Source organism: Esox lucius, chromosome 3, assembly GCF_011004845.1.
Source record: "Esox lucius isolate fEsoLuc1 chromosome 3, fEsoLuc1.pri, whole genome shotgun sequence".
Lineage (NCBI taxonomy): Eukaryota > Metazoa > Chordata > Actinopteri > Esociformes > Esocidae > Esox > Esox lucius.
Genome location: NC_047571.1, coordinates 28,995,252 through 29,008,253, shown reverse-complemented (window position 1 = coordinate 29,008,253; position 13,002 = coordinate 28,995,252). Strand labels below are relative to the sequence as shown.

The 13,002-nt window shown below is 41.3% G+C and overlaps 1 protein-coding gene across 5 annotated transcripts; it reads right to left on the bottom strand.

Annotated features, from left to right (window-relative positions):
- Positions 1-654: 654 nt before the first annotated feature.
- On the bottom strand, positions 655-9,740 carry kcnmb2 (potassium large conductance calcium-activated channel, subfamily M, beta member 2). Of its 5 annotated transcripts, XM_020042457.2 has the most exons (7): positions 9,401-9,740; positions 7,871-8,520; positions 6,729-6,794; positions 3,342-3,470; positions 2,983-3,153; positions 2,492-2,687; positions 655-1,934 (listed from the first exon to the last, which is right to left on the bottom strand). In XM_020042457.2, the coding sequence occupies exons 3-7, from the start codon at positions 6,749-6,751 to the stop codon at positions 1,650-1,652; spliced, it is 804 nt and encodes a 267-aa protein (XP_019898016.2). In that variant the 5' UTR covers positions 6,752-6,794; positions 7,871-8,520; positions 9,401-9,740; the 3' UTR covers positions 655-1,649. The 5 variants fall into 5 exon arrangements, with proteins under 5 accessions (XP_019898016.2, XP_034145314.1, XP_019898024.1 ...); XM_034289423.1 differs by lacking the exon at positions 6,729-6,794 and having other exon boundaries at positions 9,401-9,737; XM_020042465.2 differs by lacking the exons at positions 6,729-6,794; positions 7,871-8,520 and having other exon boundaries at positions 9,397-9,736.
- Positions 9,741-13,002: the final 3,262 nt, after the last annotated feature.

Below are 13,002 nucleotides of genomic sequence, written 5' to 3'. Positions count from 1 at the left end.
ATACAATGTAAATAGTGTTTGGTTTTTAAACTGTAAGAAAATACAGTTCTGAAAATAGTTATAGTTAAATTCTGACAGAATTCAAGCATTAGTGTAGTAAGACAATAATGTCTAGTCCAGGGGTACTTATTTGGTGTCCATAGATAACGATCAAGGAGTGCTCAATCATACCTTGAGCGCCCAGGTGCCCAAGACGCCACAAGAAGTCGCTAGATCCTGGCAAGGCATATTTGATAACCAGGGACGTCACTATAGATTTATGGATAAAGGGGCTTTGCCTCTACTAGAGGGTGTCTAGGAGAATGTTTTTTAATGCCTTAAAACATCTTGGCGTCATGCATTTCTAGAGGAAAATAAGGCTATTTGGTCAAGTTGGCACAGAGTAGATCTGTCTCTTCATGGTTTATGTTAGGAAAGGATATAATATGACTTAAACACTACCCATCTACTTACAATAAGCACAGATCAAGCAATGGAATTTAAGTCAAGCAATGCTACTATATCTCCTCTCAGATGAGTTGAGGATCCTAAGTGTGTTATTCAAGTACACAGTATACACCGCAAAAATGTCTGTATATAATAATAAAGACTACTGAGAGAGATGATGTACACAGCAGATTACACTATAGACATTTTTTTATTAAAATTTCACCCCCCTTTAATGATTTCTCAAAATGAACACTGAAACAGATAATCTCTTAACAGGAATATTATCCACACTGGCAAAATCAAAAAGAAAGTAACATTTGGTTTTCAAAAACTTTCATTATTAATTTAGTAATATTATTATTATGAACTAACTACAACATACTAATGACATCCACAAACACTGCCCGTAAAGACTCTCTGTAATTTGCACACTCAAAGCCTTCTCATATCGCTCCCCATTCTCTCTTGCACTTTTTGATAAAATAAACAGTAAATGAGTGAAACCCTAATGCCCACTTCAGTCACAATGTTCTCCAACCCTTCTCATTGTGAACTTGCATGACATTTGAACACAGGAGCCTTAAAAGTTCACCTAAGCAAAAAGCAGTGGACAACTTCAGAGAATGAACTCTGTCTTATTCCAACAGCACATATTTAGCTCAGCAGTCGTCCGCGTCAGCTATAGATACACACACACTCAACAATACACATCAGTGGGTTCTTGCCTCAGTAGTTCCTGCTTAGAGGACAGGGTTTATATTATGGGTTCTACTCAGAGCTCAGTACATAACAAATCGGTCGTAGAAGCCCTTTCCTCTAAACTCAAGCCCTGAGGCAATGGGTACCCACATTTCTGTGAAAGCCCCATTAACAGTGTGAATCGTTTAATCCGGTATCATCCGAAAAATGGGATTCATATTAATTTCTGTAAATGGTTGCCTATTCTTTCAATGCAAACAGCAGAGGTCCTAGCCCTGCATTAATGAAGCTTTCTTCCAAGATGTCTGTTTCAGAACATTACGTTCACATTCCATTTGCAACAGTCCTCGAGTGGAACGGAAGCAGACAAGCCACCTGTTCCAAATGTCCCTTCCCTGAGAGGGAGAGAGCGATGTGAACGCGTCTAGAGGCCACGGTGACATTTGGTTAAAACAATTCCTTTCATTTCATCATCCTTCTTGACTTGCCACCGTGTTTGTCGCGCTCAGCTGCCAAGCCTCTCACCTATTGATCTTGGCTCCTTGCTCACTCATGACGGAGAGGTACTGCGTGAGTTTGACCATGAAGATGATAGCCATGCCACCAGTGAGCACGCAGGAAGGCCAGAAAAGCGAGTGTAAAACAGCGCCGCAGCCGTACAGCCGGGTCAGGAGGGCACTCCCCTGTTGGTCGGTGGGGTCGTAATAGCACAGGAACGGCTGCTGAGGCTTCAGGTGTTCGGAGATGTTCAGGATCATGTGCTGCGTGGCTGCATAGTCCTTCTTGCATTTTGGCACAAGGAAACACTGGGGGGAAACAAGTGGGTGACGTTGGTGTTAGTTCAGGGTCCCGTTAGCATGTGTTCTTTAACAGGCGTAGAGAACATGTGAAAGAGGAATGCACTCCAATGTTAGTCAGAGCATCCCAAAGCTGCGTCATACCACAGTGTTTAATGTGAGCTTGGCACATCAGACTGCTTTGCAAAGCTAACGGAGTCAGAAATAGGCTTGTTACATTTGTGAAACTTCCAATAGAACTTTTGATAATTTTCCTGGTTTTCCAGAAATCCCTGTCAGGCTTCAAGGTTTTTCCCTATTGATTCAATGATTCTCCAACTGGGAATTCCTGACAAACCAGGGAATATGTCAAGAGTTCCCAGACTTTCAAAACCCTTAGTCATACACAAAACATAGGAGTTTGCCTAAACACCTGCCTGGGGAAAACGCATGCTCACGTGCTCTTAGAAAAGTTCAGGACCCATAGCTCCAAAGCCTGTCGTTTGTGTCAACACACAGCACGGCAACAGATAAATAAATACGCAACTTAACATCTTTCACAGCCTCCATTCGCACACTTGATTCACCTCAGAATTGGCGTCCCAGTTCTCCTCGTCGTAAGACAAGCGACTGACCCTGCCTGTGTTGTTGACACGGACATAGACCTGCAGACAGGGATATTTGGAGCCCCTCCAGCAGTCCGAGCCGCAGCTGTACGAGCAGTTCACGTCGGCCGTGACAGTGGAGTTGAACACGACACAGACACCCTCCTCCGTCCACACGCTGCGGAGAGAACAGCAATAAACCTACATTTATTTCAAATCAAAACACCGGATAGGCTCCCCCTGAAGGCACATGCTTCATTGTCACATTTCGAAATACTGTGGCATGCTGTGGCTATGTGCAGTGACGCGCGCACACAAAACGGTGACAGCCCCAACATGGTGGGGAAACACTCAGGCGGCAGGGTCACGGGGTCGTAGTTTGTGAATGGTCAAAAGCATAGTCCACCGAGAGCACCAAGAAATTGCGGTTGTCTTTTCCTCTTTAATCCTCGGTTGGATAGAGAGTCCGGTACCTGTCAGCGTAGGAGCGTAGGACGGTGATGCCCAGGACAAAGTACATCATGACGGACGTGATTACCATGGCCAGGCCTAGGAGAATGGCCCGGTCCTCCCCGGCCTTCATTGCCGACACGTTCTTCCTCTTGTCCAGCAGGTCAACGTCCCGGAACTTCCGGTAGATGGACCTGGAGCGGTGGACAAACCAGCACATTTAACGAGAATGTACAGTGTGTGTGTCTGTGCACACACCAGGCACATTCAGCATTTTACCCATGAGGGGAGACATTTTATTTTTCCCTGCTTTGAAGGAACTTCGGCTGCGTGTCAACATGAAATGCATGAAATGGTGGGAGTGTCAGACGGGTCAGCGTACCTCGTTGGTTCGGCTACTAGGGATGCCCCTCCTGCCCTTCTGGTCCCGGCCACGAAGAACATCTTCCCCAACACCCCACTACTTCCGCTTCGCACAGAATAAGGGGCACGAAAGGATTGCTGAAAAGACCTGTACAAAACAACGTTCCGTCATTCACTCAATACTCAATGCCTTGCTCAATAAATGAACAAAGTTTGAAATTGCCGAATGTTGGCATCATAGAGACATACTGTATGGACCAGTGATTCTAAAACTCTTAGGGATTTAGGATGTCTTTAGTAAGAGCAAATTCCCCTGGGACCCTCTCGTAATCCCAACCCAACTCAGGTGTGATGAACATAGCATACTGGTGTTTTGCTATGACTTCTGCAGAGTGAGTGAACAAACCAAGGCTTGTTAAGGAATCTTTAAAACCCCACATCTTGGCAACATTTGCTTTTTGCATTTCCTGTGCACATTCTGCCATTGAGCAAATATTGTTGCTTTTGCAGCATATTTATGCTAAAATAAAAACGAAGTATTATGTTTAAAAAATGTGATTGGTTGAGTTGAGGAGGATACCAATGACTCTGTATGTCCTGGTACCATTATATTGTATCAAACCATCTATACTTAATTATTTAACAAGATTAACACCCAGCTCTACTTTAGCACAATCCCAAGGGTGCGCAGACCACTGCTTGAGAACCATTGGTGTTGACAGTATATATGGACAGATCAAGTAGGTTAGACATTTTGGCTCAGTAGTGATTGGTTGGATCTTAAGGAATTAAATGGCATGAATCATACTGATAATGACAGATCAACGATTCTAAGATTATCTTAGAATTGGGTACCGGGGGGTTAGCCCCTATAGTGGCAGTGAAACAAAGTTCATTTCCGTGTTGTCTTACCCCATGTTACCCAGTAATCATTCCTGAGTTTTCTTCAGTGTAACTCTTCACTTTACAAATCATTTCATTTAATTCCTACTTTTCTAATTTGATAACAGCATTGAAAACACTGAAAACAGAAATCTATGGTTCCAATCTTTGCAAGCTTTTAAGCTTTTATTTGTGCCATTACAGATGGAAGGCTAAAACAAAACATTATAGTTTTAAGGCATTTTTGCTACTTTCTCAAAGACAGAGATGAAGCAAACCGACACCTACCTGTGTTGCATGATTTTGCTGTCAAATTCACTGTGTGAAAGACACTTCTGATCTAAGTTGTTGACTAAGAATAAAAAGGTGTGTAAAAGAAAAATATTTGAACATAAAGAAGCACGGCACCTAGTGAGCCACCATAACCAGCAATGAAAACTGAACTACTGTCCTAGAACTGAAGTGTTCCTCTAATACAGACCGAGTAGACATTTCAGCTGCGGCTCCACAAGGCAAACAATAATGTAATTTTGTCACACAAAGAAACCTTGATAAGGAGAGACCAGATGATAGATGAAATGTGTTAATGTCGACAAAGCGTGAACCACATGAGAACAATCTGTCAACAGCAGCTCATTGAGTCCTCTTAACAGAGGGCTTTAAAAGTAATACAGTCACACACTCTCTGCGTGTGTGTACGGCCTTAGAAATGTATCAGGCAAACCTAGATGTACAGCAAAAGCTACAACAACAACAAGCCAGCACACTCCAGTTCAAGCATTTTCACTGAACACTCAGTGAAAATGCACTCAGAAAGCTGAAATACAGCTTTCTGTCATGGTTGAGACCAACTGTGTGCATATCAAAAAGAGCCATGCCACATCAGGTGGCAATGGGCACCAAACAAAGCAAAAATACCTTCTGACAGGGAAGGACTGACAGTTGTTCATTAAGACCCGTTCGTTGTAGATGTCCACGGCAAAGCGTTTTGCTATACATATGAACAGTGCGGATAATTATATAAAAGCCAGCTCGACATTATGGATGAGTTTAAGGTCACCCAGGGGTGAGTGTGTATGGTAAGGGTCGATGCAACCCTACTTTGCAGATTGCCAAACCCCTTATTGAAAGGGTAATTAATTTGGAACAGAGATTAAAGTGGTCTAATTACAGCAGTGTAGGTCCATCATGACCTACTGTACTAAGAAAATACATTTATCTACAGTTGGAATATGATTAGGGCATCTATAAACTAAATTAGCAAAATATGAACCAAAACTGTTGCTGTGCATTCCAGGCTGGAATCCAGAAATCAGTTTAATTGATTAAATATTTTCATTGTCCCCTTTCAGCCTTAGAATGTTTGCTCTTTGAGGCGGCAAAACCCTCCAAAGTTAAGCTATTCAAAAACGTTTATGAAATAATGTTTTTAATCATTAACTGCCTAAAAATCTTGACCCCTGGTGTGTCGATACTTGAGCCCTGACACGAGCCACACACAAATTCCATCTGTACCCTCTAGTAGGGTAGAATTGCTTTTCAGAATGAGCACACCCATTCCTCTGTACATGCTGCCTTCTTCTAGAACTAATAGATCAAAAATAAATACAGCCTAGAGACGAAAACAAATATATTTAGAATATATTTTTGGAATACATTTCAGGAAAATTTTGAAATAATAATTTTTTTAATAAAGATACTATCTTTACATTTATAAATGTATTGTAGTGTCTGACATACTGTACATGTGTAAGTGTGTTTGTAACATTTGTATGGAAATACATTATTTGTACACAGAAATATATTTGGGTTATTTCAGTGCAATAGCCAAACTAACCAAAAGCAGGCTCCAGCATTCCCTGAGCACTATTCACACCTTACCTGAAAATCTCTGAGCACTCTTCAAACCTTACCAGGATTGACTATTATGAACGTTGCAAAGAAAATAGAAACACATTTTTTTTTTCCAATAACAACAATCAGATTTCTAATCACGATGAATCAGACGTCTGTGCTACACTCAGAAGACTACGTCTATTTATAACGGTTTGGCACCCTTGGCTTATGACCACTTGGTTGTCATGTGCTCGAAGACTACCGCCTGCCAACTTGATCGTAACAAGCTGGTCGAATAACTTTTCCTTTTAATAGGCAAACCAATGTGGAACATTAAGACATTGCTCCTAATAACAAATTGAATAAGTACTATAAATCAACAGAGCCTTGGGCCCCCAGAGGTTGTTTTTTTTGTTGCCAAAAATGTTTTATCAATCTTGTTCCACCTGACCTCACATTGAATTATTTTATCGTTTTCATTTCAAGATAAGGGCTAAAAGTATAACAGAGAATGTTAATAATCAAATAAGGTCAGCCAAGAAAATACCTGCAAAAAAGAATTGGTAATAAGTGAAGAAATTCCCTGCTCAGTCTGTAATAAATCAGTGACACTCATTTTTTTTTTGTTCCTGACAAAAAAAAGGTTTCATGTTAGGTTTCATGCTCAGGACAGTTGGATTCTACAGACCTTTTATAGAGAAGAAGAACCATCCACAGACCCCTTGTGGATTCTCCCCTTTGCTTTCAAATACTGCTGTAGCTCAACCCACGGAAATCACAAAACATCTGATTCAAGAGATGCAGACTGAACAAATAAATCCATTGGTACATACACAACATTTTTGAAATGGGAAGAAGTTTGAAAACACACCTGCGAAAACATGCAGGATTCAAAGGGTTCAATTGGTTTAACGAAACCCCTCGTCCCAGAACCTAATTTAATCAAAGTGATTCATCTCAAAACTTCTAATTTATTATTTTTGTTATTATTATATCTTGAATTTGGCATTCGGCAAGGCTCTGTGCTATAGACCCATATTATTAATTTATACTGTATACATGGTATACAATTCATACTTTTATCAGTAGACATGCCACGCACTTTCACTGCAATCAAAACATAATGTAGAAAGAGGTTAGAGTAGATACTCCTGTCCTGGTCTACGCTATGCAGTGTATCTAAATCTGTCCCTCTAAGTAATTTACAGTCCATTTATTCATTGCAACCCTGTAATTAGAGACTTATTTAGACCTGGAACACAAGGTGGGTGCAATTAATGATGAGGTAGAACAGAAAACCAGCAGGCTCCGGCGCTCGTAGGGTAAGAATTTAATTACCCTACCAGTAGACATAGTTAATACTAATTCCTATTAAGACACTTTACAATCAATTAATATACTTCTGTTTTGGTTTTCTGACATCACTACATACCCTTCACATATTTGATTTAAATTTAGATTACAATTAAATATTTTAAACTTTTGTATATATGAACTAAATATCTGTATACTTTCAGAACAAGAAATTTCTCATACAAGTAAAACTGCCAGAATAACACCTCACATGAGAAGTTGGCGGTCTATCAGTTATCGTCATTGCAATGATATATTGCAGAAGCTTTTCATAAAACTTCAAACGTGTCAATCATACAACAGAATCAACATGTGAATTAAAATCAAATTAGAATAGATTACTCCAAGTGCTACGCCACACAGGCATTGATTTAAAACTGCATTTCTTGATCAGCGGATGTGTTCATTATTTCTGAAGTGCCTGAATTTACACATGCACAGCCTACCTATATTGATTTTAGCCGGGCAAATACTTACCGTGACTGTATTGCCTTGACTCCCGGTCCTGAGTGTGTAGGCTGGGAACTCTTTTAAAAGCTTCTGGTCCAGCAGATTTGTAGGTGTGCTTCACGCACCATTGAAGTTGAAATTGCACTGGCAAGAGACTTTGTCGCTAATGATATAACAAATGGCCAGGTACTTTCTAGTTAATGAAGTATGGAATAGCCCTGTTTCAGTCCAGTTCAATTCCTGACCTTGCTTGGCTTCCCAGCTGAACCGTTTACCCCCTAAATGGAATCCTAGTCAAATATACCCCCCAACAAAAGTAATTGGTCAAAATGAATTTCAAATACTGTGTGTATGTTTTACCTCTCATTTAATGTTAGTGACCTGATAAATACTGGAGTCGCTGGAAACACACAAACTTGGAAGAGGACACGTTGGTTATGGTTGCATATGTGTCATAGTAACCTCCAATTATTAAAGTTACACCGTTGTCCTGAATGCACCGGTAGGCAGGAGTGCAGCATCATCACAAAACCGGAGAGGAAGAGTTATCTGTCAACGGCTGAAGGATTGTGGTGGTGCTTCAATGCCCAGGATTGGTGAAAATGCTAGCTATAGCAAGAATGCTCTATACCTCGCGAAATTTTCATTATCTCTTTAATGGTGTATGACTGTGGACCCTGTAAAAAAAAAAAAATGTAAGCCTATATTCTTCTTTAAAAAAGTAGCCTCATGGAAATACTTAGAGAATAACTCTACTCAGATTACTGTATTACAATTGAATCACCCCAGAAAATGTTGTGTTAGTTTAATTCTTGGTTGATGTGATGTTTTTGTTCGCTACAAGTGAACATATTTCCCAACATACTGTATAGGTATTCTGCGGTTCAACGTGACGTTGAACATTTGCTTGAAATACACTGGAATTGGACAGCCCTGAAGGACTATTTCATGTGTGACTGTTTCATAAGATTAAGTGAATATCACCAATGAATCTGAGTTGACAACACAGATTAATTACAAGAAAAATTAAAAGGAGTTTTAATGACAGAAGGTCGGGGGTTTTGTTCCCTTGTTCACAACCTCTCTGGTTACTCTGCCCTGATCTTCAACATTTTAGTGGGTGTCCTGGCATTCCCTGATTCACTGCAGGCTTATGATCTGTCACTGTGTGTGTGTTTGTGTGTATTTAAAACCATACGAACTGCAGCACAAAGTTATTTTGGTGTTGCTTGGTCCAACACCTAAAATAATAAATAATCTCACCATGGTTGGACTCACTGTGACACACTATGCCCACTCTACGTCTCAAAACTGGCTAATGTCTGAAGGTATTATACAAAAGAAAATCTAATTGTTTCAGTGTCGTCACAGTCATCCTTCACAATGTACAAGTGTCAATCAGTGATTTAAATGTGTCCTCCGGAGTAGCAAACGATAGTTTTTCACGTCATTAGCATGTAACACCTCCCCACAGCTACAACAGAATTGTGTCTCGATGCACGCGTCAGCCAACAGCTTCCAGTGAGGTAATGTAAGGTTTCGGTGGGTCTTACTTACAGCGAGAACACTGCTGTGATAATCCGGTACCAGCCAGCAGGGATTCAAACTGTCTGTGGCGCCTCTCTCCCAACTCGGCGTGGACTCTCCTTGAAACAAGCCTGCTACCTCTTATTTAAACTCCAGCCCCGGGCATGCTTATCATACCTGTGTGAGTAACTTGAGTGACAAGCACCGTGCCCTGTCGCTGGTCGGAGCGCGTGCAGCTATTTATTTTGGGTCAGTGTGCGTCAATCGGGTTTCGGGCAGTTTCATAGCATGTGTTCATGTGTGCAGGGAAACATTTTTATGTATAGTACACGGGTACAATATACATTAGCAGAGTATACTGCAGGCTGCACCTGCCCTACCAGAAACCACTCTATTGTTTGGCCACAGGGTGTCTCTGCTGTCATAGAAACAGAAAAAATACAAAGCACTTTCCCAGAACAAGGGGATTTCCTGTAATTTTCCGATTGTAAACTTTTTTTTTTATTAATGAATGTTATAAATGTACCTTATGTTCCTTTCCAAGGTCCACAGGTATCCACACACACTACCCACGATGTTTTGATTATTAGCCTATTCAATTCCCTATCATACATGTTCTTCTAGGGTTGCCTTACAATCTGCTTGGGATTCCCCTTCAAACACCTTCTAGCCATCTTGGACCTGATTTGCCAATTAACAGTTCCATCAATAACTGTTGTTCACTACCAGCGTCTGCAGGTCCTCCCATCTTCTCCAAGCTCATCTCCCAGGAGACTGTCACCCCCGCCTAAAGAGCTATTAAGCTGCCTCAGATACCAGTGTAATGTCTACTGTGTTTGGAGCTTATAAACTCCCCAGGAGCTGTGGAAGGTTTCGATAACCAAATGGAAAACAATGTATTTGACCTCTGCTCTCAGGCCCCCATGAATAAACCTCCCCATCGCCGCCGCATAGTAAAGAAACGGGGTATTCGCGCCCCAACTAGCCCGAGCATGAGAAAGGACATGATAACACAAGTAGAAAAAAAGAATGGCATCTGTTGTGTACATGCGATCAGGCCGAAATATTCACAGCAGAGGGACAATCGCCCGGGCGAATCTGAGGCCGTCTTTATAGGCCAGAGTTGAAACAATGACACGACTACGGTGGATAATAGCCCCTCTGTTTCGCCCAGATCTGGCTAAAAATAACACGTGCTGAGCAGGCACTAGAGCACCGCGCGAGAGTCTGTCTCTTGCCACGGGGGACGGGATGAGCGTGATGACGTCACGCGGGCTTCCGTTCTCTTCCATTCACTGAGAGGATAACGCGTCATTCACTCCCGCGCACTGGTGCTGTGCTGGGTGTTGAGTCTACGCGAATGCTGTGACTTATCACTGAGATGATGAAGAGTCACCTGTGTACTTCGTGTATGAAATAATCCAAAATGTTTAGGTCAACACTGGCCTATGTCCCTCACAAATATGTGATAGATTGTCCAAGTGAATAAATCACTGCCTGACTCCGGTCAGGGTCTTGTATAATTATAATAGCGGGCGACAGCAAATTGACATAGAACACGTGAATTTCAGGTGCCTGTAGCGGAATTTAATCTTTTATCTTTGTTGAAGCATGTATCATTTCTTCATTACCCCAAGCCCCCACCAAACCCGTACACACAAAATTCGGAATAATAGCCTATTGTTACCAAGCGAGCCTGCTGAAGCTTTTCGTGTTGCTCTATCCAAGCAATTCTCGATACCGACAGTTTCTCCAAACATTGAACCAAGATACCACTTTACTCGTATCCGTAGCAACCCCGTCATCTAATAGTCTTGCTATAGCAACCCCTTTTCTCTTCCAAATACAAGCGCAGGTATCCACACACACTCACTACCCACGGTGTTTTGATTATTAGCCTATTCAAATCCCTATCATACATACTGTCCTGTCCCACACAGCTAACACATTCCGCTGAAATGTAGACACACATACATATACCGTTGACAACGGTCATAGATCAGTACAGCTCAGTGAAGATATAAACAGCTATACCAGCGATAAATATAGCAAACACAGCTACTTTCCTAACCCAAACAATGCTATCTGTGGTTTTAGCGCTCGCGGATGCATGTTCTGTACATGGATCAGTGGATTTATGTTAGCGCGGGAAGAGAGGCGGTGTCGAGGGCACGAACAATACAGTAAGGCTACACTGAATAATGCATAAAGCGCAAACCCTGGCATTCGGAAAAGGAAATTCACTCTGCATTTGATTAGACGCTGTCAACGGGCCCTCACACAGTGGGAGTGATGGAGCACATATGGCTGTTTTCCACACTAGGGAGGGAAGGAGAAGGGAGAGAGCATGTGAAAAATATAAACGATGCGGAGCTGTACTGTTTTGTGCCAAGCCCCTGTTGGAGAGTTGAGCTACAGAAGCTGTTTACATTGGTAGTCCAATTAAGATATTTTTTTCCCAATTAATTGGTCTTTTGGCAAATCACCGCATCAGCTGTGAATGAAGTTATTGATCGAAATAAATTTAGTAAAGAAAATCCGAATTTGTCTGCCTGTCTATCAACATAACCATAGAGAAAACGTAACATTTGATTTGACAATAATATGCTATGATGCACCATTTGTATTGGTGTGGCTCAGTACAATTTTCCACACATATTTTGTATTGTATTTTTGGCTATACATACACATGTCCATTAATTATGTTAGGGCGCATACACACACAGGAACACCAGTGTCCCTACACTTACAATATGACACTAACAACACCCCTCGATGATGAGTATTCATCTGTGATGTGTGTGTGTGTGTGTGTGTGTGTGTGTGCGCGCGCAGACAGATGTGCCATTTGTTAGTAGCATTTAGATTTCTCTGGGAAGTCTAATGTACACTGCAGTTGTGTTAACGCTGAGCCAAATGACTATTGAGCGGGAGGCTCAAGGGGAAGCTGGAAGCAGCAGAGGCAGTATCTATAGGAATTACGTCAGGTAACCCGAACATCCTAGCAGCCTCTTTGTTTAATCCTCTTTTTTGTTGCTACCCAGGATCGGATCAATTCAGCAGTTTAAGAAAAATTATAATAGGATGAGATTTGTTTTTAAAGTTATCTGATTGGATTATTGTAATCAGTTGGGTTAAATGTAAGGATTTTATTTTTCAAAACTGATCTCTCAAAACGGACCTAATCCTCTGGCTTGGGGTAGTGATTTAGTCCTTGTTGTCCCTTGCTAGCCTATCGGGATTCTCCAGGTATATGAATAAGGATTTGTTAATCCAGTTTGACCTGGGCTTGTCAATCGTAGGACTTTTGCGTCTTTCAAATCTAAAGGTAGTGATAGGCCTAGTTTTTGATCCCCGAAAATATGAATGAACTTAATCCCACTGGAAGGTGGTATTTTAGGGGCGATCCAGAAAGACAATACAGGAAATTCATAATCTTAATATTTAGGAGTTAAGGTTAGACTTAAGGTTAGACTTAAGGAGTTAAGGTTATTTAGGTTAAGGTTATGTAAAGGTAGGGGATAGGTAGGGGATTTTATTTTATTATAATTGCCAGTCCTCACTTAGATTGTAAACCCTACGAGTGTGTGTGTCTGTCTATGTGTTAAACTTATAATTCCCACAGTGTTACC